This window comes from Fundulus heteroclitus, chromosome 22 (genome assembly GCF_011125445.2).
Source record: "Fundulus heteroclitus isolate FHET01 chromosome 22, MU-UCD_Fhet_4.1, whole genome shotgun sequence".
NCBI classification, from domain to species: Eukaryota; Metazoa; Chordata; class Actinopteri; order Cyprinodontiformes; family Fundulidae; genus Fundulus; species Fundulus heteroclitus.
Window position 1 is genome coordinate 11,192,912 of NC_046382.1, and position 22,718 is coordinate 11,215,629.

Below are 22,718 nucleotides of genomic sequence, written 5' to 3' on the forward strand. Positions count from 1 at the left end.
AATCTCTGGTCTTCAGACTACCAACAAATCATTTAGTTATCCCCACAAAAAACAGCTGGATTGTTTTTTTTTTGTGCTTGGGCTGTTTCTAGAAGCGGTAAAGACCCAAATGGAGTTACAAAAATGTGCAAGAAGTGAATTTTTCATGATAGGTCCTTCTGCCCTTTCTTCTCATCCTTGTTCTTACTGTCTTTCCTTTTTTCTTATTTTCTTTCTTCCTTCTTACATTTTATTACTTTTGTCCAGATATCTTTCCTTTATTTTGTCCTTCCTCCCATTGTTCTGTTCCTTTTTTCTTCTGGTCTTTCCCTTTGTGTTTGTTTTGTTTATGTATTTTTCAAGAATTTTCCAGGTTACTCATGTAAAGCCTTAACCTGACCCTAGCTAGATGGATTTCGCTCCGCCTAGCTCCACTCATCCATCTGGAACAGATCCATAGGAATGGCGTTTCAGAAGGTCTGGCCTTATCAAAAATCCTTGCATATGATTGGATAAGCCACTTGTCTGTCATCTTTATCAACGTGCTATTTCAACCACTCACACCGAAGCTAACCCGTGACGCTGTGAGAGCGACGCAGGAAAAAACAAAACTTGCCAAATCCGGTTGGGAGAAGGGCGAAAACATGGTTTCCACCAACAAAAGCCTTCAGAGGCGTTCTCTGATGTTCTTTTAATGAAACAATATTAGGTAGATTGGACAACACGGAAGAAATAGCAGCATCAATGTTAACGCTTGCTTCCTCGATGCGAGCCGCCATTGTTGTCTGAATCAAATCAGTCTCACGTCACGGTCACTTCTCCTCTACGTCACCTCTATGAAACTCCAGCCCTGCATCCTGATTGGCTGGACAAATCACTCTCTATGGGAGATGTCCCAGATGGATGTGAGTGAAGCTAGGCGGAGCGATATCAATCTGGCTAGAGTCAGGTTAGTAAAGCCTGCCAAAGTTGGAGATATCAGACATAAATTCCTGGTGAACTTAGCTATTTATTATTTTTAAATCAACGTAGAGAACCCTGCAAAACAAAGTCTTGAGATTTTAGGACGGTGCGAGGAGGACCACTGCGCTCTGGTTCCTAAAACTACATTTCCAGTTGCAGTTGGACCTGGCGATAAACCTGTGGGTAGCAGCGCTGACGTGTTTGTGTTTCCAGGAGCCAGAGGCGATGCGATGTCTCCTTCAGGCTTCTCTGGACCTCAGCACCAGCACCAAACCCTACGACAGCGTTACAGCCGCCCATCTCCTCCACCTGCTGCTCCAGCAGCGGGAGCTGATCCCGGTTCTGCTGCGATGTGCCCAGGATCAAGGCCTGGACCTCCAGATCCGTCCCCCGGTGCCTCAGACCCCGGAGACTCTCGTCCTAGAGCTCAACACGCTGGCTGGTAAAGTCCCTGAGCTGAAGTCTGAGCTGGTCTTGGTGTCAATCGCTGGTGTTGACGGGTTGTCTGCGTCTCCTCTCAGTGGTCCAGTTCCTGCTGCGCCGTCTGCAGGCAGAACTATCCGGAGCCGAGTCGTCTCTGCTGCAGGCGGCCGCTTCGTTTCCGCTCTACGGCAGAGCGCACTGCATCACCGCCGTCCTGCAGCATCTAAACACCGAGTGAGCGCACCCGATGATCTCCTCTGAGCACGTCCTTCTTCTCCTCCCACTTTAAACTGATTTGTGCGTCTTTGTCCTGAGATGTTTGAGTCAGACGGAGCAGTGGAGAGGCCTGGTGTCGGAGCTGATTGCTGTGTGCTACAGGATGTCTGACGTGGTCTCCCCAGTGGTCCAGAGCTCGTCCCCAGAGGGACTCATCCCCATGGATTCTGACTCCGGTAAGCTCAGAGTCGCAGGGGGGGGGGGAACGCGGAGAGGGTCATGACCGTGGTGGTAATGTGACGTGTGTTTTCACAGAGACGTCTGGAGGTCTGCAGAAGATCCTGCAGGAGATTCAGCCCAGAGACACCAATGACTTCTTCAACAGCGCCAGAGAGCTGGAAACAGCCCAAGGAGAAGATCAACCTGGGTCCAAGACCCCCCAGACACCTCCACGAAACGCAGGTTCACAGAAAACTAGACTCATTGTAAAGAAGGGAAATATTTTTCTTTTTAATTCTTCAGTTTTATTTGAAAAACTGACAAGAACACAGCAGATAATCCGCTCTAGTTAGATATTAAAACAAAAAAAAACACCAAAGAGGTAACCCCTTTTGTGCCAAAACTAAATACATCCCAGGACTCAGCAGTTTGTAGAACCACCTTTAGCAATAATAACACTGAGTATTCATTTGGGAAGATAGTTGGATCACTCTTCTTTACATTAAGACACTTCATTAAGCTTAGAAGATGTTTGTTTCTGGGCCAACACAGGTTTCTCCTCTGCCTTTAAATGAGGAAGACATCTGCTCTTTGGCTTAGACCGATGCGACACCCATATTCTTTGCTGTTTCAGTCATTCTGTTGTAGATTTCCTGCTGCATTTGGGTAAATTTGTCTGTGGATGACCCAGTTTTCTCACTCTGGGTCCCTGAGCAAGACCCTTAAGGCTGCTTTATTTTTGAAGCAAGTACATTCTGCACAGAAATGAGACGTGCAGACACGTCTGCAGCATTTATTCTCCGTGTGGATCGTCCTCTATAGCACTATTCTCCTAGACTCTAGAGGGCAGCGTTGTGCTCCTACGCCAAGCGTACTACACTCCACTACACGTAGAAGTAGAAACACAATTGTTCCCAACATTTAAAGGTAGAGTCAGCGTTTTTTCTGGAAATTTCTCACAAGTCCCTGTTTGAATTACCTGCGCATGTGTAAAACAGTCCTACCTTGCTTTTCCACTCTTCAGTGGGATCATGTGAAAAAAAATCTCCTAAATCCACTCTGGTCTCATTTCTTTCTACTGAGTCCTTCCTCTTCTTCTCATAAACATGAACGTGGTTCACTTCTTGTGACTCTCAGCCGTGTTCAAAGTCTACGGTGAGAGCAGTGGGGCTACAATGAACGGCTAACACCGAAGCTAACCGCTAACCTAACCGCTAAGCTAACCGCTAACATCAACAGTAGAAGTGCGCATGCGCAGCCAGCAAGAAACTAACAAGGAACATACACGCACATTGGCGTTACGTAAGCGTGTCAGAATGATTGGCATGTGGGACGACCAATAGATAAGGTGATTCCTCTGGAACGTGAGGGACAGAGGGGGGAGAGTATATAACGTCTCTGGGTGAGAGCAGGAACAAAACTCTGACAAATCCCTGCTCTTGGTGCGAAGGCCGTGACTGGTCAGAGTTTTTACAGGCCTGCAGCTCCCACAAGTGTTTCTGAACAGGATTACCAACTATAGCTTTAAGCCTCTTACTTTCTTCCAATAGTGACGCCCAGGAACTGTTGATCACGATGGGCCGAATCATAAAGATGTCTAGATTTACGAACCTCCCCCAGAAGAAGTGCTCGCTCATCCGTCATGTTTTTACGAGTGGTAATGTTAGGAATTTTCTTGGTGCGCAGAATGGAAACGTTTGGCCGTGTGAAGGCGTTTGGTAGCCAAACCTACGTAATATGGCCACGCGGACCTCGCAAGCATAAACCAGGCTTAGCCCAAGAAATACTACCTGGATGCTGCACAGTGACTTCCCACTACTCCCTAAGGGATGAGTTAACTGCAGAGCACAGATGTACATTGGAATGACAAATAAAGGTTATTATTATTATTATTATTATTATTATTAATGACTGCATAACAAGCCCCCAACATCACCTCTCCATCACTGTGCTTAACAGTCAGTATGAAGCTTTTATGATGTGTTGATGTGTTGTGCTTGGTTTTCTCCTAACACGTCTCTGTAGGTTATGGTCAAACCTCTCTTCTCTCCAATGGACATTGTTCCAGAAGCTCTGTTGTTCCTTAGATGTAACTTTCCAAGCCTTGTGACATATTTTACTTTTAAGAGAAGATTCTTTCTACTGGCAACCTTTAGAAAGAAGCCAAACTTGTTCAGTATTTTTTTTTTTTTTCTTCTTCCTGTCATGAACGTAAACATTTACCATGCTAACTTAGGCCAGTAGAGTCGGAGATGGAGCCTTGCATTTTTTTTTGTGTTTCATGGTCTGAACTCTGGGTTAGTTTGCCCTCCTGAGAAGATTAGCAGCTGTCTAAAGTGTTTTAGTTTTCGCTAATCCTTGAAAACATGATTTGAAAACATCCTTGTAACCTTTCCCAGATTGTTGGGCAGTGATTTCTTAGATTACTGCTAATGTTTTTCTTCCTTGGCATTTTTTTTCAACACACACCTGCATGCTCAAGAGCAGGAAATTATCTAAACTCCTCATTTATATTGTTCAATTTGAAAGTTACAGCCAGGTGCTGGCTGTAACTTTCCCTCCTAAATCCTAAGGAAGCAGCAAGAGTTGGCTCAGGTTCTCACACCAGACATTCTCATTTAGGCTTTCTTTTTATTATAATATTGAAAAATGGTCAATAATAAAGCCAAAATAATACAAATTTTTATCATTTACTGATAAATGTTTTTACTTCACAGAGGATAGAGTGTATTTTTACTATAAATGTAGTTCATTAAATCGTTCTTTTGTTGCAGTACCGGAGAAGGCCTTATGGGGGAAGTGTTTCATCTTTTTTCGTGTTGTTTATTTACACGTTTGTAACTTTACTACTGCTGGTGATTTTTATGGTGAAAAAAATGTAATGAATCTGTGAGAGTTTTGCTTTTTTTAAGTTATGGGCAAACATTAAGGTGGTAAATAATACATATTTAGAACTATAGATGACTGTTGAAGCACAGAGCAGTCTTCCTCTGGGATCTGTCTCTTCTCTCTTGTATTTTTAACTGTGTGCGTTTGTTGTGGCTCTAGATGGAGAGGGCTACAGGGTGACGGCTCAGATGGTGCTGGTATGTTGCTGGCGGAGCATGAAGGAAGTGGCCATGCTGCTCGGTCAGCTCTGTCAGAGTCTGCCTCTGCACTACACCAATGAAAAGGAGCTGACACACCCCGGACTCATCACAGAGGAGCAGGTATGCGAACCTCACCACTTACTGAGCTGTAGAAATGGGCTGCAGTTTGAAAGTGGAGGTCTCCAGCTAAATGTTTTTTCTTATACAGGCAAACCTAATACACACCTACCAAACTACCAATGCACACATGACTGCAGGGTTCTTAATATGGCTGTGATTCTATCTACAAACATTATACAACAAACGACTGCAGTGACTTTTATAAAAAACAAACAAGGATTGCATTCTCAAGTTTGATTTTGTAGAATTTTTCTAATTTACACAGGGTCAGAATTTTACATATGGGCTCAACTTAATACATAACAACTTTATACATAACCCCCCCCCCCCCCCCCCCCCCCACCATCCCCTCCACCAAATGTCTCATGTTTGGGGAAAACGTCCCTCAGGATGTTGTACCGTCACCACATCAACAAGCTTCTGGCTAAATCTTGGCTGGGTATTTGAGCGTAATTTAAATTGTTTGGTTTTCTGACACAGACCCAGCGTTTAAGCATAGCTCACAAACAAAGTTTGACGTTGGAAAGCCAGTTGCAGAACCTCAGAGGTTAGCCCGCTTTATCCTTTCCAGAACCAATTTGGGTTTTTTGTTTGAAAACCGAAATGTGTTCAGGTTTCAACCATCTATGTTTTTGTTTTTTGGTAAAGGTGAGGAATTTATGGATGGCTTTATTGATTGTCTGTGTAATCTGAACCAATCTGCATAATCTAAATGAATTTTGAATTTGACTTTTTAAAGTACCTTGAGATGACATGTCTCATGAATTGGCGCTGTATAAATAAAATTGAATTTAACTGAAAAAAATTCATTGAATTGTCCCACCTGCTTTGGGGAATGCTGCTGCACCACTGGTGGCAAAACAGGCCCACCGCATAATCCTGCCTCCACCTTGCTTGTTAGTAAAGTCTGTGTTTGGTTTGAAAGCCTTGCCTTAACTCCTCTGAGCGTGCCTCTCTGTCTTTGTGGCCTAACAGCTCAATTTCTGTCTTGTCTGACTGGAAAAAGTTCCTCTAGAAGACATTCTGCTTGTCCATGGGGTCATCAGCATGCTGTGTTTCAGCTGGAGGTGTCAGTTTTGGAGTAGGGGGCTGCGTCTTTTTTCATACATGTATACATACAGCCAGAGCTACAGTGGAAATGTTTAGATCAAAGCACATTCATGTGTTATAATGGCCCAGTCAAAGTCCAGACCTAAATCATTGAGAGAATCAGCGAATCTGCAGCAGCGCTTAGAAATGTAATGTCCCAGAATCTCACCGTCTGATCAGACTGAGCTTGAGTTATTTACAGATGGTAAATTATCATGTTTAGTGTAATTGTGGGTAAAATTGTGTTGCAATAAGAATTGTGATTCATTGTAGTAACTATAAACCCTAATTGATGACAGTGTTTCCCCTCCGTTCTACAAGGGGAGGAAATACTGGATGATTCTTGTAAAACCAAGAAACTACACTGCAAAAAGGGAACTAAAAGTAAGTCAAATTTTCTTGAAATTAATGTATTTGCACTTAATTTGAGCAGGTAAATAAGATGATCTGTCAATGGAATAAGATCTGTTTTCACCTGTTTTGCACTTAAAATAGGAACACCTCCTCTCCATTGTCTTATTTCAAGTGAATATATCTAATTATCTCGTTTTAGGATTAAAAACATTAATTTCATTGGCAGATAATCTTGTTTAATTGCTCATATCAAGGACAAAAACACTAAGTTCAAGAAAATTTTACTTTTAGTTGCTTATTGGCAGTGTCACAGCTAATTTCCCTGCAAATAAAGGAACTAAAAGTATGTAAAATTTTCTTGAAATTGGTGTATTTTTCTTTGATTTGAGCAGGTAAGTAAGACTATTTGTCAATGGAATAAGATTTTTGAGCTTAAAATGAGAACAGTTCATCTCCATCATCTTATTTCAAGTGCAGGATATCTAATTATCCTATTTTAGGGGTAAAAGTTTTCATTCCATTGGCAAATTATTGAGCTGTTCAAATCAAAGAAAATATACTCATTTCAGGAAAATATAACTTTTAGTTCAAGTTTTGCCGGGTTGGGATTGTTATATTCACTATTTTTTATCCCCATCAGCTCCATAAACGCATCACAAAATATCAATATATATTCTAAAGTCTCAACAATAGATTCAACAATAGTTTTCTTTTTGGTGGCACAGGGAGGAGTTTTTGAGTTTAAGAGCTCAGACTGCATGCAGCTGTCATGTGTGTACGCCCTCAAGTCCATATAAAATACAAATTATTTTATCTGTAACAGGAGAAACATTCAGGTTTACCAGGACAAAGGTAAACTCTTAAATGATGATGTTTGCAAAAGCCCAAACCCAGCGGCAGGTTTGGAGTGGCTGATCTTTTTTCCACTGTTGGTTCCATAAGTACGTCAATTAAATTACTATAATTAAAAACTCATTCCAATGAATATGTACAGTTAGCTGTGTAGTTGCACCTTTTTATGTAACTGGTGTACTGAAACAACCTGTTTTATGACCAGCAAGTTTGACTTTCCGAGCAGTAATTGGGTTTTTCGAGCTCTTGACCGTATTACGTGACAAATGCAATTCCATTTTTAAAAACTTTTCATCATATCATTTATCATATTTGCAGCAAAAGGCCACAAATGATCCATTTCCAGTCCTCTCCCTACTTTAGATGTGCACCGGTGGTACGGATGTAACCCAAAAGAGAAACGGGACGCCACAGCTTTTGGATTTTAATTCAAGCTCTTCAAAACCGCCATTCATGGGTTTCCTTTGACTTAACAATTACGTTTTACTTTGTGGCGATTGCTCATATAAAATCCCGCTATAGTGCATTAACGTTTTAGGCTATAACTGGAAACTATGTGGATGAACAAAGGCATTTTTTTTTTTTAGAGCCTCTGCATTTTATTGATCGTTGGGGATGAATAAGTGCCATTAATTACTCCCACATTACTGCTGGGATCATAAAAATGATGATGCCATCGATCCCTTTCACCAACAGTCTCTGAGAGAAGCTTCGAATCTTAAAAGGATCCAAAACGTCGCGTCCTTCTGCAAAGCGGAGCAGCTGTCGAGCCGCAGCTTCCTCAATAATGTCGGCGAGCGAGTGTCTGTGTGCGTTTGTGACCCCACACTGGGAGGCTCTTCAATTAGCATCCGCTCTCGTTAGTGCCGCGCTTTCATTTGGGGCGCGACCCCCGCTGGTTTAACGGCCGCGACGCACCTCCCTTTTCCACTGCATTCTTTCCAAATCACTTCCAACACCAGCAGGAAAACAGCGCAGCCTGCAAACAGCGGCGCAGACACAACAGCAGGCGCACGCTCGTGCCGCACGGACTCACACGGGAACGGCTGTCTGAGTGGTTCAGCATGTGCATGTCCGTAATAACAAGGGACCCAGACATAGCCTGTGTTTGTCTGTGTGGGGGTGGGGGGTGGCTGTGTGTTTGTGTTTACCTCTGGATCTGCAGAGAAAACAGGAAGAAGTAAAATGTTTATGTTCATTTCCAGCAAAATCAGCATTAAAAAAATGTTTCCCCAACCTACACAAAAAGTCGTCAACCAGTGGAAAGAAAAACAAGCTGTTAATTGGGTGTGGTTATTATTTTCGGGTCGGACGGCACCGGCCAGTAAAATCCCGATCAGTGCATCTCTACTTTATAATCATTGCTCCGACCGTAGATATGTAGAAGTTTAGGCGACTAGCTAATTTCCTGTAGCCGCATCCTGACTTGTGGAGATCTCCACGTTTGCCAAGATTTAATGCCGTGTTCTCTTGTCTTTCTCATTTTGAACAAGAGAATTTGGCCTCTGTGTCATTTCACATCTTTACTCCAGAGAAAATAAGCAGCAATTAAACATTGCTAGTAGCTCTGATCTACTTAAGGTAGTTACTCAGTTGCATTAATGTTATGTTGGGGTGGGGGGGGAGTGGTACATGTGGTTTGTTTAAAAAAAGTCTTAATGTGAGTTTATTTTTTCTCTGATAAATAAACTATATGATTTTTTTTCCTGAAAATTTCAGTTTTGAGATTATGCTGTTGCAATGAACATATATTTATTCCTAAGGTATTTTTTTTGCAAATTTTCACCCTAATTGTGGAGGATGCTTCACAGTAACCTTGCCTGCAAGATAAATTCTCGCGGTATTTGTGCGTTCACAAACGCACGAGAATCCATCTCGTTCCGCCTCAACCAATCAAAATCTACCCGAAACGTATCGGCCAATCACGTTGCAGTATTATGGTTTAATTCGGGAGAAAAGCAAGAGATGCCAAGCCCACAGCCGAACCGAAATAACCACGACAGCGCAGGAGGAATCCAAGATTTCTTCTTTGCGAGAAGAACAAGAAGCGCCTTGACTAGCTTAACTTGTTGTGGTTTCTCATGGCGCCTGCTGCTTACGACATTTTCATCTGATGCCGTGATTGGCTTAAACCAACTTTTGGTTTAAGCCAATCAAATTGGTTTAAGCCAATCAAATTGTCGTTAGCTAATTGGGCAAATCTGTCGCTTTGCCCAATTAGCTAACGACACCTGGAGTTGGAGGAGTTTAGCCTTGATGAATGGGCAGAAATCCCAGTGGTGAGCTTATAGAGACTGATCCAAAGCCATTTGCAGCTGTAGGTGCTACAAAAGGTGGTAGCTCTGCAAAGTACAGACGTTAGGGGGGGGGGTGATCAGTTTTGTTATGTTTGCTTCTCAATAAAGAAATAATCCATCTTCAAAGTTCTAGGCATGTTCTGTAAATAAAATGCTGCAAACTCTCAATATATCCATTTTAATCCCAGATTGTGAGGCTACAAAACATGAAAAATGCTAAGGGGAGTGAATACTTTAGCAAGACGCTGTGTGTCCTGATATGCATTTTCTTTTTTTTTCTTTTTTTTATCATTCCTACATGCGATCATGTGGATCTGAGTTAAGATCTGGATCTTGAATGATGTTCTACGAGTTGGACCTTTTAGCGGCAGGTGAACACAGCTGGACAGATGGGCTCAGGCTCTCACACCTGAGGTAGAATTTGAAGAGATAACAAGGGGGCGACATCCCAAATATCAAGTTGTCTCCAGTAACCATGCCAGTGGCCCTTATTACACAACAGCTGGTTTAACAAACACACGCTAAAGCAGGCAGACAACAGGAAAATGTGAACTCTTCACCTTCACCGTATCCTTTTTTTTTCTAGCCTGCTCCTAGTTCAGCACTCTGTGTGTGGATGTCCTCAGACAGTGAAGCCTGTTGGCGTAAACAGTGAACGGATGACACCAGCGGAGCTTAGAGAGTGGACTCTGCGGGCTCCTCCTGCCCTACCACAGTGACGACAAGCATGGGCAAACGTGTGTTTGCGTCTTCCACAGTCCGTGGTAGCCGAACAGCTCCTGCTCCGCTCAGCTGGCATCCTCTGGGACCGCGCCACTGGCCTGGTTTGCAGCCCTGTGGACGTTTGTGTTGTTGGGTTACAGCCATGGCAACAGGGACAACTCATTCCTAGGTGGACACTGATGTACTAGTCTCAATGTTTTTCGGTCCTGTTCTATTTCCATTGAGAGTTTATGCTGTTTTTCAAAAACTTTCTTGTTTTTCTTGAAATTTTCAAGCTCCCCCCATCACAGAATAAAGGACACAATTATAAAACCAGCCGATTTTAATCAACAGATGATGGAGCACAGACGTCGGCTGTATTTAGTCTTTAGTCTCTGTTGAAAAAGATGCTAAAATAATGGCAAAAGTGTCTTTTTCTTAAATGTCCACTGAGTTTTCTTCCCTGGACTTCGACTAAAGCCATGGCGATCTAAACTTAAAGGAAAAGGGACGTCGGTTTGCAGACTGATCCACATGTTTAGTTTAGCATTTGTGGTTTATTTATAGACTTATTTCACCCGTGAAAAGTCCGTTTTTATAATTTGCAGAGGGCTTTGTTGTGAATCGTGCGTCCTTGTGTGAAACCGACCAGACCACCAACATAGTGTTTCATCTGGAGTTTTAACGGTTCTGGTGGAGAGAGACGCCATTAGTTGGGCTGAAAAACCAAACCGAACCTTTTTCCTGCTCTGTTGCAGTTGTCCTTCTAACCCCTAACACTCATCTTCATCCACTCCGTCCTGCCTGGACTCTCTTCTCCGCCTCTCTTGTGCGCGGCACAGTTGAACTCGTTCACCTTCAGTACCTCCACTCCTTGCAGTTTCCCTTTTCCACCTGTTGGCATCTGCTTCACTCAAAGGTTTAGTCTCACCTCACCTGGCTTTTGTTCCTTTTTCCTCCTTCTCATTACAGATCACACTGTCATCTGCAAACATTACAGCACAAGGTCAGCTATCATCTGCCAACTTGCAAACCAAAACAAAAAACACTGAATCCCGTCTTTGCCATAAACCTTTCTGTCATTTCTACCTCACACCTCACCGCTGTCTCACTACTTCTTTCTCTAGATCCTAAAAGACACAGTTGAGCTCATTCTGGCCTTCTTTTTAATCATCCAACAAGTTTTGTTAGCTTTTTAATAAAAAAAAGGAAACATTCTTTCACTTTCAATCAATTCAGATTATTTATTCGGCACAAATTCTCAACAAATGTCACTTCAAGGTACTTCATATGCAAGATGGATGGAATCGAAGCATATAGACAAATTCAGTTACACTTTTATTTGAGTTATAATACTGTTTTAATCAAATTATGTTAATAAATGCCAATCAGTAAAACGTTTTCCATCTAAGTAAAGCCAAACCAACTGCGTAGAGTCGTTAACTTTGCAGCAATCCCCTCGTGCTGTTTGGGATTTATACGACAGCGTAGAGGAACGACTTAATCGAACATCGAATGCTGAGAGAGAATAAGAAAAATAAATAATCCGTTTTATTAATTTTTTTGTAAAACAACTCATTTCATCAAAATGACTAAATATTCAGTAGAAAACAAGTAAAAAAAATAAAAAAATTCTAATCCTAAAAAATATTCTATTGAAATAAAAAAATATTTGTTTTATTAGAAGATTATTGTTTTGCAGAAATCTACAACCAATTTGCTTCAGGATTCATATATTCCTAGAATATACATAACTTTATACATACATTTTGTAATATTTAAAAATGAATTTATTTATATATATATATATATATATATATATATATATATATATATATATATATATATATATATATATATATATATATATATATATATATATATATATATATATATATATAAACATACACCAAAAATAGAATTAAAGGATGCATTGGCGTGTTTCCTAGAAGGAAATGTAATGGTTAAAGTACCTTAAACTTGTTTTACCATCTGACCATGAGCAGACCAGAGCTACAGCTGTTTCTTCTGTAGCAGCGTCTTCAGACTTCTTCCCAACAGAGCAAGTTTGCTATTTAGGTCTCTGTCAGCAATCTGAGGCACACGTGTAATTAAACTCCGGGAAACATCTCTCTCTCTTTCTCTCTCTCTCTCTCTCTCTCTCTCTCTCTCTCTCTCTCTCTCTCTCTCTCTCTCTCTCTCTCTCTCTCTCCACACATAGATTTCTTTTATTTTTTATTTTCTTTTTGAGAAACGTGCACTTTTTTTTTTGCAAACAGGAAGTTGATTTCTAAATAAAGTCCTCCCCATACCCGCCCCGCCCCCCACCCCGCCACCCCTACGCCCAGCACAGGAAGCCTGCCCGGCCCCTTTTGACAGTTACACAGACGGGAACCTTTCGGAGGGGGGAAGGCTTTAAATAGGCAAAGTGGCGGCTCGGCTCGTTCCAGCTTAGCACCGCAGCGGTCTGGGCTCAGGCGGCTGCGAGCCATCTGACGGTGACTGTCGCTGCCATTTTTACCGCCGGTGAGGTCAGTCCTGTCCTGGGAGTGCGCCCCATGCAGCCCAGCGTGATAAGTCACTGCTGCTGCTGCGGTTCCCTCTGTCCGGTTCAGGGTCGGTCAGCTCCACTGACCTGTCATATGGCAGATTAAAAGAACGGACAAAGGCTGTCTAAGCCCTACATATTTTTTTTTTTTTTCCCCTCCTGAGGATTTTCGGTTTCTTCAAGCATCACTGTCCAGTCATTCAGCAACAGAGGTTTTCTTTTCTTTTTCTTTTTTTTCCCCGGCTTCATCGTCAACCTATAAACCAACCAGTAAAAAGGGAGGTTCTTTTTTGTATTTCCTTTTCTGTTTTCACACACGGTGCTTCATACCATGCCACCCCTCCCCGTGCCCTCCGTGCCACCCCTGACTAAGCCGGGGCCTGGCCGCTGCCCTGGTGGTGGTGGTGGTGATACCGCAGCCTTAATGACAGGGAGCCGGAGCTCTGCGTCCGCCTCGCCCTGCCGCCTCACCTGCAGCACAATCACCAGTTTACACACTGCCACAGAAACGGGGCCCGGCGCGTCTCCGCCGTGTGTGTGTGTGTATAGTTAGAATACCGTCGGTAACACTATTACTAACTGGATGGTTTTACTGACGGTGGCCATTATGCGGATGTCTCAGCGTCCTTATTTGAGCACGCTTGTCACGCTACCGACGTGCAGCTCTCACGGCTCGAGGCGCTAACGGGCACAACAGGGTCGGTGCGAGATGCAGAGACCCTTTATTAATAGGACATCTTTCTTCTAAACCAGGGGTGTCAAACATATGGCCCGCGGGCCGGATTCGGCCCGCCGAACAATTTAGTCCGGCCCGGTGGCTAAATGCATCATCATTATAAAAAAAAAAAAAAATTAGAATTGTTGTCTTCATGCCAAAAAGAGCTCATCAGATTTTACTTTCACAAGTGGAGCAGAAGTGCTTTTGCCATAGTGCTCCGCTTGATTTATGAATGTGAATAGTTTTATTATGATTCATGCGGGGAATATCTCAAATGATATGGACACTACAATGGGAAAGTAGGAGAGGAAAGGAAGAACAAGAAGAAAAACAAACAAAAGGTGAAAGAAAGAGGAGATAAAAGGAAGAGAATGATAAAACAATTATTGAAAAAAAACATGTACTTTGTTTAATTGAAAATATGCAGTTCCTATATTGTCCACGAGGGGCGCTGTGTTTTAATTAGCAGCTTAAGCTTCAGATGTGGAAAAATTTAAATCATTACTTAATTTTTATCTGTTTGATGTATTTTGTCATGCAGGACAGTGTTTATAAGTTCCAAAAAATGTGAATAAATGTTTTTCAACATTGTACAATCACTGTGATCAGTTCTTATGCATAATGCACTTAAGTAAATGTTTAACTGAGTAAAAGTATTATTGAAATTGCGCGTACTGTTCTTATAAATGCTGAGGTTATTCATAATATATTGTGTAAAAGTGAAATTAATTTAATATAAAAATCAACAACAAGTCCACATTTATTAGTTCTATTTAATCTTGCAATGATTTAACTCGTGTGGCCCTCTTGAGATCAGATTAAGCTGTATGCGGCCCCTAAACCAAAATGAGTTTGACACCCCTGTTCTAAACGGTTGAATTTGCGATTGGTGGTGATTCTCAGAGAAATAAATAGCTGAGGAATAATGAGAGTTAGAATGACGTAACAGGCTGCGGATATTTGAACCCCTATGTGTTGTTGGGGAAAGTTCCCTGTGAGGTTAACTCTCGGTGCACCTGTTTGTCCAAACTTGACTCACATCCACATTGTTGGTTTTTTTTCAAGAGTGACTCTGCTCTTGTTTTATGAGGTAATATTCTGGTCTCCGGGTGAAACACATGTAATTACCCCTTTTGGTTGTGGTTGGACACCTCCAAAGTGCAGTCACGATAAACATAAAGTACTCATCAGGGCACGACTCTCGGTACTCATTCTCTGTCTCGGTTTAGCGGCGGCTCTCGCATTGTTGCAGAGCTTTTTTTTTTTTTTCAACCGCTATTCCTTCAGGAACATTTGTCTCTGCACAGCTGCAACCACAGCATTTCAACCAGGCCCTGAGCTGAGACAGAAAGAGGAGATGGACAGAGACGAGAAACTCACACAGATGGATCATTAGCGGGAAAGCAAAGTTAAACCTGTCTGCTCAGGTGCTTGGTGTAGACGGGAGGCGAGGGGTCCGAGTGCGCATTACGATAGTTAAGGTCAACAGACCAGTGAGGGAAAAAATGGCCTTTTAAAAACATGAGAAGACTAGATAGAGTATATTAAACCGTTTTGGTTGCTTGTTGCTTTGCCTGGCGAGCCACTGGAGATGGACGTTAGCTGTGGCCAGGGCTTCAAGGAACGAAAACGAAAACCGGGAAGTTTTTGTATTTTACAGGGAACAGAAACGAAACCGGAAACGTTATTGTTTTTTATGTTCTGGAACTGGAACACTTATTTAAAAATAATGGTAACCGGTTAATACCGGTTTTATCTCGTTCCTCAAAGTTTTCGTTGCCTAATTAACTAAAAAAAATTATTATTTTCCTGCGCACGTTACCATGACGGCTGAGGTTCACTTCCTGTGTGACATCACATCACACATTCGCTGACTGAATGGAGAGAGAGCGGTGTCTCCACTAGAGCTACACATCTTAAATAAGAGGTAAATTACGATCCATCGTTAAATAAAACGCTCATTCCAAACACAATATCAATAGCTGGTTTAAGCTGGATGAGAAAGATGTGACATAATAGCATTATACAGGTGACAGGAACGAAATTAACCGTTCCGGGAACAGTATTTTTTTGTTCTAACCGGTTCGGGAACGTCAATTTATTGGTGGAACTCATAACCGGAAACGTTATAATTCAGTTTCTGTTCGGAACGAACCGATTGGGGAAAAAAAATCGTTTCAAAGCCCTGGCTGTGGCTATTGTCTCACATCTACATTGTCTGTCCGTCCATCCATCTATCCATCCATCCATCCATCCATCCATCCATCCATCCATCCATCCATTTTCTAACACGTCTATCCCTTGTGAAGTGACGAGGGGTGCTGTTGTCTATCTCCAGCTGTCAATGGGTGAGAGGCGGGGTTCACCCTGGACAGGTCGCCAGTCTATCGCAGCACATCTATATTGTTGTCCCTTTTTACAAATAAATGAAATATCTATCCATATCTGCTTTTCAAGAGTTATGGGGGTGCAGTCATGTTTTTGTACTGTGGGAGGAAGCTGGAGTACCCAGAGAGAACCCATCCACGCACAAGGAGATCATTCAAACTTTTGCACAAAGACTTCTTGGTGGGATTTGAACCCAGGACTGTCTTGGAGACCACATTCAAATTTTATTTAATTAACTTCTCCTAAAAGAGAAAGTAAAAAAAAAAGTCACAGAAACATAACTAACATCTTTGAAGCTCCTCTCACGCTGGACCCCTGATTCTCTCTGTCACAGGTGGAGGGGGTCGGCCTCTACTTCCGCCAGCAGCTGCTGCAGTCCCGGCACCGAGGCGCCTTTGAGCTGGCCTACGTGGGCTTTGTGCGGCTCACCGACATGCTCTGCAGGTATGTGTGTGTGTGTGTGTGTGTGTGTGTGTGTGTGTGTGTGTGTGTGTGTATATGTGTGTGTTCACATTCAGGCCAACCAACAGAGGCTGAGCGGTAGCACTGCTGAGCAGCCGTGGGGAGCGTAGCTTCTGTCATGGCGCCGAGTGAAAGTGTGCCTTGTAATTAGCCAGCGATCTCTCTCCGTGTCGCGCCTCAAGCAGAATTGACCAGATTTACATCAGGAGTGGAAGAGCACATGTAACGTCTGCTTGCCTCTGGTGGGACTTTGTGCAACTGAATATGAAAACAAAAAAAGGTTTTCATTAAATACCTGCTTTCTATCTAATGGACCTTTTTGTTTGAGTTAAAAGTCAATTTGTTTTGTTAAGAAATGTTTCCTTTAATAACAGTAATAATAATAATATTAAACATAATAAACATAATAATAATAATCTTCCTTGGTTTGTTCAAGAATCTAGTGAAAAGATGAACTTTCAGCGCCTCTGCAAATGTAACTTTTAAAAACAAGATGAGAGGATTTATGTTGCTATCTAAGACGAGGCAATAATAGGAGAGTGTGACGTAGCGAGGCTTCTTCAAACCCAAAATAATTCCTCCCTCTCACAGGCGGTAGCTACACACGGCACTAAACCACAGGTTTCCTACTGGATTTAGCTCTGAGGACGGGGAGGAATATGGAGGGAGGTTTGGTTTTCTTTTTGATGAACCTTTTCTGGGTTAATTTGGCCGTTTGTTTTGGACCTGTTGTACGGTCCAGGGACGCGCATGAGCTGGTATGAGATTCTCATGATGAAACCAAGTAAAAATATCTCTGGATTTACTCAGAATGAAAACGCCCAATGTGATCAAATTATAAACAATAAAAGAACAGCTATTCTTACTGCCGCTAACACAATAAAACATGTTGTTATAGTTATAATGATACTATTTATTCATATAACAGAGATAAAACACGCAGAAATTGTCTTTTAAGTGCTTATTCTCCAGAACATTAGACCTGTATGTGTGATCCCAGGAATATTTCAGATTTTTTATTTATATATTCATATATTATCTAGAGTTCATGATGCTATGCATCCTAAGAAGGAGCCCATGGAGGGGAAGCAGACACACAGCATCACACTTTGCTTAGCAATGAGGTGGTTTTCCACATGTTTATCCTTTGATTTGCACCAAACACACTTAGAGGGGATTTTATTATTTGGTTCTTCAGAAAAGCTCAAAATGAGTCATTTAAACTCCTATCAGCACTTATAAAGCTTCACATTAATGGGTGTGACGGTATCATGTTTACAGGTGATCAAGTAGGCATGTAAAGGGTGTCTAATGGTTGTTATGGTTACTCCTCTATATTTTTTCCACAGTGAACAGCGTCCTGCAAAAGGTATTCACACCCCTTGAACTTTTCCAGGTATCGTCTCGACCAGGATAGACGCTTTTCAATGTTTATACGTATACAAATCTGAAAAGTGTGGCGTGCCTTTTTATTCATTATTCTGTAAGAATAATGAACAATTTAAAAATCGTGCGCTGCTTTTGCGTTGATCCGTCATAAAGTCATTGGTTTGTTGCTGTAACATAAAATGTAAACCAATTCAGGGGGGTGAATACTTTTGCATGGCTCTGTAAATATAGTTTCTCTTGCAGCTTTGCTTGTCAGCGTTCTCTTCTCTGACTGTAGATATAGGCAAGTTTTAGCTGTTTTCTGATTTAGAAATATTTCCTATTTTGTGTCTGATGATATTTATGTATTTTAAAGAAATTGTTGGGGATAGTTTTCTGAATGTTGGATTTTTTTCCCTGACTGTAATGAAACTACAGGTTGGATTTATCTCCATTTTTTTCTTCCAGTGTAAGATCGTTACTTTTTCTTTGCCAACAAGTGTGGAGCTACGCTGCAGGAATAATTCCTGTATTAACATCAAGCGTTCGTCACTTTCCTGCACCTCCCTGTTTTCCTGAACGACCGGCCGCGTGGAAACGGTCCACAGCCTTGCGGCAGGTGACGAACCGCGCTGCCGCCGCCGTGTTGACTTTGAACCACCCAGAGCTCGGCGAAGAACTCACTTGTTTTTTTGTTCTTCTGCAGAAAGCAGTCCCTCTCCCTCTGTGTTTCTCCGTACGTTTTGTAACGAGGGCGACATTCTGGTGGTTGTGTAGGAGTGCTCGGGAGTATGTGTTTTCTCCTCTGGCGCTGTGAGCTCTGTGTGGATGGTATGCGAACCGTGCGCTGGGTTACGGGGTGTTGATTGCGGGGTGCCTAACCACAGGCCTTTGATGCTCTGGCTTTGGTGCGTTCCATCGTGTTTTCACTCCCTCGCTGTGCCTCCGCTGCGTCTCTGGCCTTCCCAGTCTTCTGCTGCTTTCACTCCTTCTGGTTCTCTTCACTTTCTCTTTTGTGTGACTGGGTCCACCGGTCAGATGTGCTTTCTTTTAGCTGCAACCGTTCCCAAAAATGTCTGGTAAGAGAAGCTCTCGAAACCACCGTCAGATGAACTCAACTCACTTATTCAGGAACACATCTTTGTTACTCGTGTGTTCATTTTCTTTATTTAGCATCGTCTTTAACTGTCAGGAGTCACTAATTTCATCTACGGTGCTCCCAAATGTCACCAGTTTCAGTGGCAGAACGAAGGAATGCCAGACGCAGCTCTATAGAAATACAGATTCCACTTCTAGTATTTATTTATTTTTTTTATCTTCCTCTGACTTTGGCTTGAAACATCCGACTGATTTTAAAGTGCCTAACTTTGTCTTCACTTGGTAACGACTTACACACCGAAGATTTGGTGCTCTTCGTGTAAAGTGGCCGCTCTGCTCGGCTGCTTGGGCCTCACTGCACGTTGAGTTTTTTATGGTTCTGATCCGACGGCTGATGCTGCTCAGCCCAGAAAACCAAAGGTTCTGGTCAGCAGGTTGATCCATTGGGACATCCGTGTTTCTCAGGGCTTGGAAGCACTGAGCGTGTGCCAAGTACTTTCTCCTTCCTTCCCTTTCTACTTTTTCTCCTTGATTCCCTTTTTCTTTTCTCCTTTCAGTTTCTTTTATTTTCTTCCCTTTTCATTCTCTCGTCTTTTTGAATCCTTCCTTCAATAAATTCCTTTCCCCCGTTTGTCTTTCCTTAATTTGCCATTGTTTCCTTCTTCCCTTTATTCCTTGATACTATTGTAAAATTCTGTTTATAATAGTATTCATCATCTATATTTATTCAGTACATATCCATGTCCTGTACATATGGAACCATTGTTTATCCTGCACTTGCTGCTATTGCACTTCTGGTTAGACCTAAACTGCATTTCGTTGCCTTGTACCTGTGTAATGACAATAAAGTTGAATCTAATCTAATCTAATACCTTCTTTTTTCAGGGTTCCTCCTCGCTTCATTCCTTTTAATCTGTCATCTTTCCTTTCTTCCTTTTTTCTATCACCCCAGTTGCATCATTTGCATCTTATCACGTCTGTTTTCCTTTGGCTGAGGCGAGAAACCCGGTCACAGTTGATGAGAAGTCCAATTCCTTCCTCTGTTGATTCTTCTCGCTTTTCTTCCTGTTTTCCTTTTTCTAATTCACCATCTAGCAGGACAACAACCCTAAACGTACATCTAGAGCTAAAACGGGCAGTAGATCCGTCGTCTAGGTCATGGGTGTCCAATGTGCGGCCCGCGGGCCTTTTGCGGCCTTTGGGATGATGGTGGGCATCCCCAGACTAAATGTGGTTCACCAGTCCAGGAGGTTGATGCAAATACACAGTGTATTTTTTTCCATTGTGATATTATCACAGGCCACGCCTTTCAAAAAAGGACTATTCAAATCTTATTAGCAACATTTTATGCTTACAGCCTAATTTAATTGAAAATAAAACCACAACATCCAGCAACTTTCACTCCAAAGCAGACCTGGGCGCAACCATCCATTAAACTTGGCGAAATAAAGCAAAATATTTGTGAAGGACTGACCCATATCCTGTTCTTGTCACTGATCTTGCACACAAAAAAGTCTAGGTAAAGAAAAAAGAAGAATGTCATTAACTTTTTTTTAATATATATATATATATATATATATATATATATATATATATATATATATATATATATATATATATATATATATATTAAAATATTGGGTATTTACTTTGATGACCAGATAAAAAAAACAGTCAAATTGTTTGTTTTTAATAATTTGGAGACAATGTCATTCTTGTGACCCGTGAGTACTTTCAACTCGACAGTTTTGGTCTCTGTGGCAAAAAAAGTTTGTATCAAAAACATACTCATGTGTTCAAAATGTCCCGGTCAAAGTCCAGACCTAAATCCAGTTGAACGTCTCTGGTTAATGTTGACTGAACTTCTCCATCCAATTGGACTGAGCTTGAGCTATTTTGCTCGAGAAAATTTGAAGATATTTTCAGGCTTTAGAAAAGTAAAGCTGGTGGAAATGTATTCCTGAAGACTTGCAGCTGTAATTGCAGCAAAAGTGAGGTTCTACAGAATATTGTCACATGGTTGCTGAATACCAATGCACACCACACTTTCTTGAGTAACCTATGTATGATTTTCCTTCCATTGCTCAGTTATGCACTACTGCCAATAAAACATCCCAATTAACTCCATTGTAGTTTGAGAAAAGTTCAAGTGGACTTAAAACTGGATTTCATGCAGCATCTATCTGCAGATTGTATTAATAAACAAGTAAATGTGTATCCGACCGAGCCTTGAAGGAAATGCAGTGTTTCTTGTCCATCTTCTCATGACCAGGTCATGTTTTTGGTGTTTCAAGGAGCGGCAGCCGGGCCTTGCAGCAGCTTCCCTCTCGCTGGCTGTCTGAGGTTCTGGAAGAGGTCAAATGCAGCGATCCGACATCAAAACTGTGTGCCACCCGACGCAGCGCCGGGATACCCTTCTACATCCAGGTAAACGTTACGAAAAGGCACGATAGTATCAGAAGGGTGCTTGAGATGTCATGGTATTGTTTTTTTTAAGGTCATGCTGGTGATTTCAAGAGTCTGCAAGCATGTTCTGTTTAAAAATAAAGCACTCATGAGCTCAACAAGATCCAGAACCTATCAGTGAAGCGGATACAGTGACTCTGCTGAATTTTTTTACGATGCTTCCTTGACGTTAAAGTACATACATCTGTCAATTTTAGGGTTTGGCATATCAGATGATAAAAATGACCTGGTCTTATTAGGCTCTAAACTGATTTAAGTGTGCAGGAACACAAAGAGGATCTCACCCTGTTGCTATTTGTTAAAGAAACATGCAGCCAGAATAGATGTTCTTATAATTAATGTATTTTCCTTGATTTGAGCAGGTTAATAAGATGATCTGTCAATAGAATAAGATTTTTGCACTTAAAATAGGAACAACTCATCTTCATCGTCTTATTTCAAGTGCAGTATATCTAATTATCTTATTTTAGGGGTAAAAATACTCATTCCATTGGCAGATAATCTTGTTTACCTACTCAAATCTAGGATAAATACACTAATTTTAAGAACATTTTACTTATTTTTAGATACGATTTTGCAGTGTATAGAACGGAAGTAGCAGCGAGGTTGTCGTACATGCTGTTAAAAGGGAACTAAAAGAAAAAGTTTTTTGAAATTTGTGTATTTGTCTTTGATTTGAGCAGGTAAATACATTTTTTTCACTTAAAATAGGAACAACTCATCTCCATCATCTTATTTCGACTGAGTAGATGTAATTATCTTATTTTAGGGGTAAAATACTCATTCTATTGGCAGATCATCTTATTTGCCTGCTCAAATCAATGACAAATACACTAATTGCAAGAAAATATTACTCACTTTTAGTTCCCTTTTTGCAGTGCAAGCGTGTTACACAATACCAGGAGGTAAAAAAAAGACGTCAGCAGTGACTAAAGGAGCAGCCATTGCTGCTGCTTATCAATCTGGGAAGGTTTTAAGGCTGCTCCCAACTGGTCTATAGAGAATAAAAATATTTACACATGTAGAACATTTTAGGAAAGCCACCAATCTTCTCAGGAGGGGACATCCCAGCAAGTTCACCAGGAGTGTTGTAAATGTGTAATGTTCAGACGCATTACAAAAATCTCCGCTCAACTTCAGGGCATTCCTCTTCACCGTCTGTCGTCTCTGGATTCGTCACACGCGTCGCCTCCAGAGCCTCAGGTTTCTTTCTTCTCGTGCGCCTCCTTCAGATCGACTTATGTTCTGACGCCGCATGTCAACGAACCACAAAACCTCTGGTGTCGTAAGCTCAGCACCATGCTTGGAGAAAACCTATGAACACGTCACATCAAGTCAGTGTGAAGCATGGTGGTGGAGGTGTGATG

General features: G+C 41.7%; 1 protein-coding gene across 1 annotated transcript in view; it reads left to right on the top strand.

Annotated features, from left to right (window-relative positions):
- The window catches only part of thada (THADA armadillo repeat containing), a 136,783-nt gene that overhangs the window by 10,020 nt on the left and 104,045 nt on the right, over nucleotides 1–22,718 (top strand). Inside the window, exons 17-23 of the mRNA XM_021316329.2 lie at nucleotides 1,156–1,384; nucleotides 1,464–1,599; nucleotides 1,681–1,817; nucleotides 1,897–2,043; nucleotides 4,849–5,009; nucleotides 16,292–16,401; nucleotides 21,180–21,312. Of these exons, the coding sequence (XP_021172004.2) occupies nucleotides 1,156–1,384; nucleotides 1,464–1,599; nucleotides 1,681–1,817; nucleotides 1,897–2,043; nucleotides 4,849–5,009; nucleotides 16,292–16,401; nucleotides 21,180–21,312 (1,053 nt within the window). The remainder of the gene's footprint in view (nucleotides 1–1,155; nucleotides 1,385–1,463; nucleotides 1,600–1,680; nucleotides 1,818–1,896; nucleotides 2,044–4,848; nucleotides 5,010–16,291; nucleotides 16,402–21,179; nucleotides 21,313–22,718) is intronic.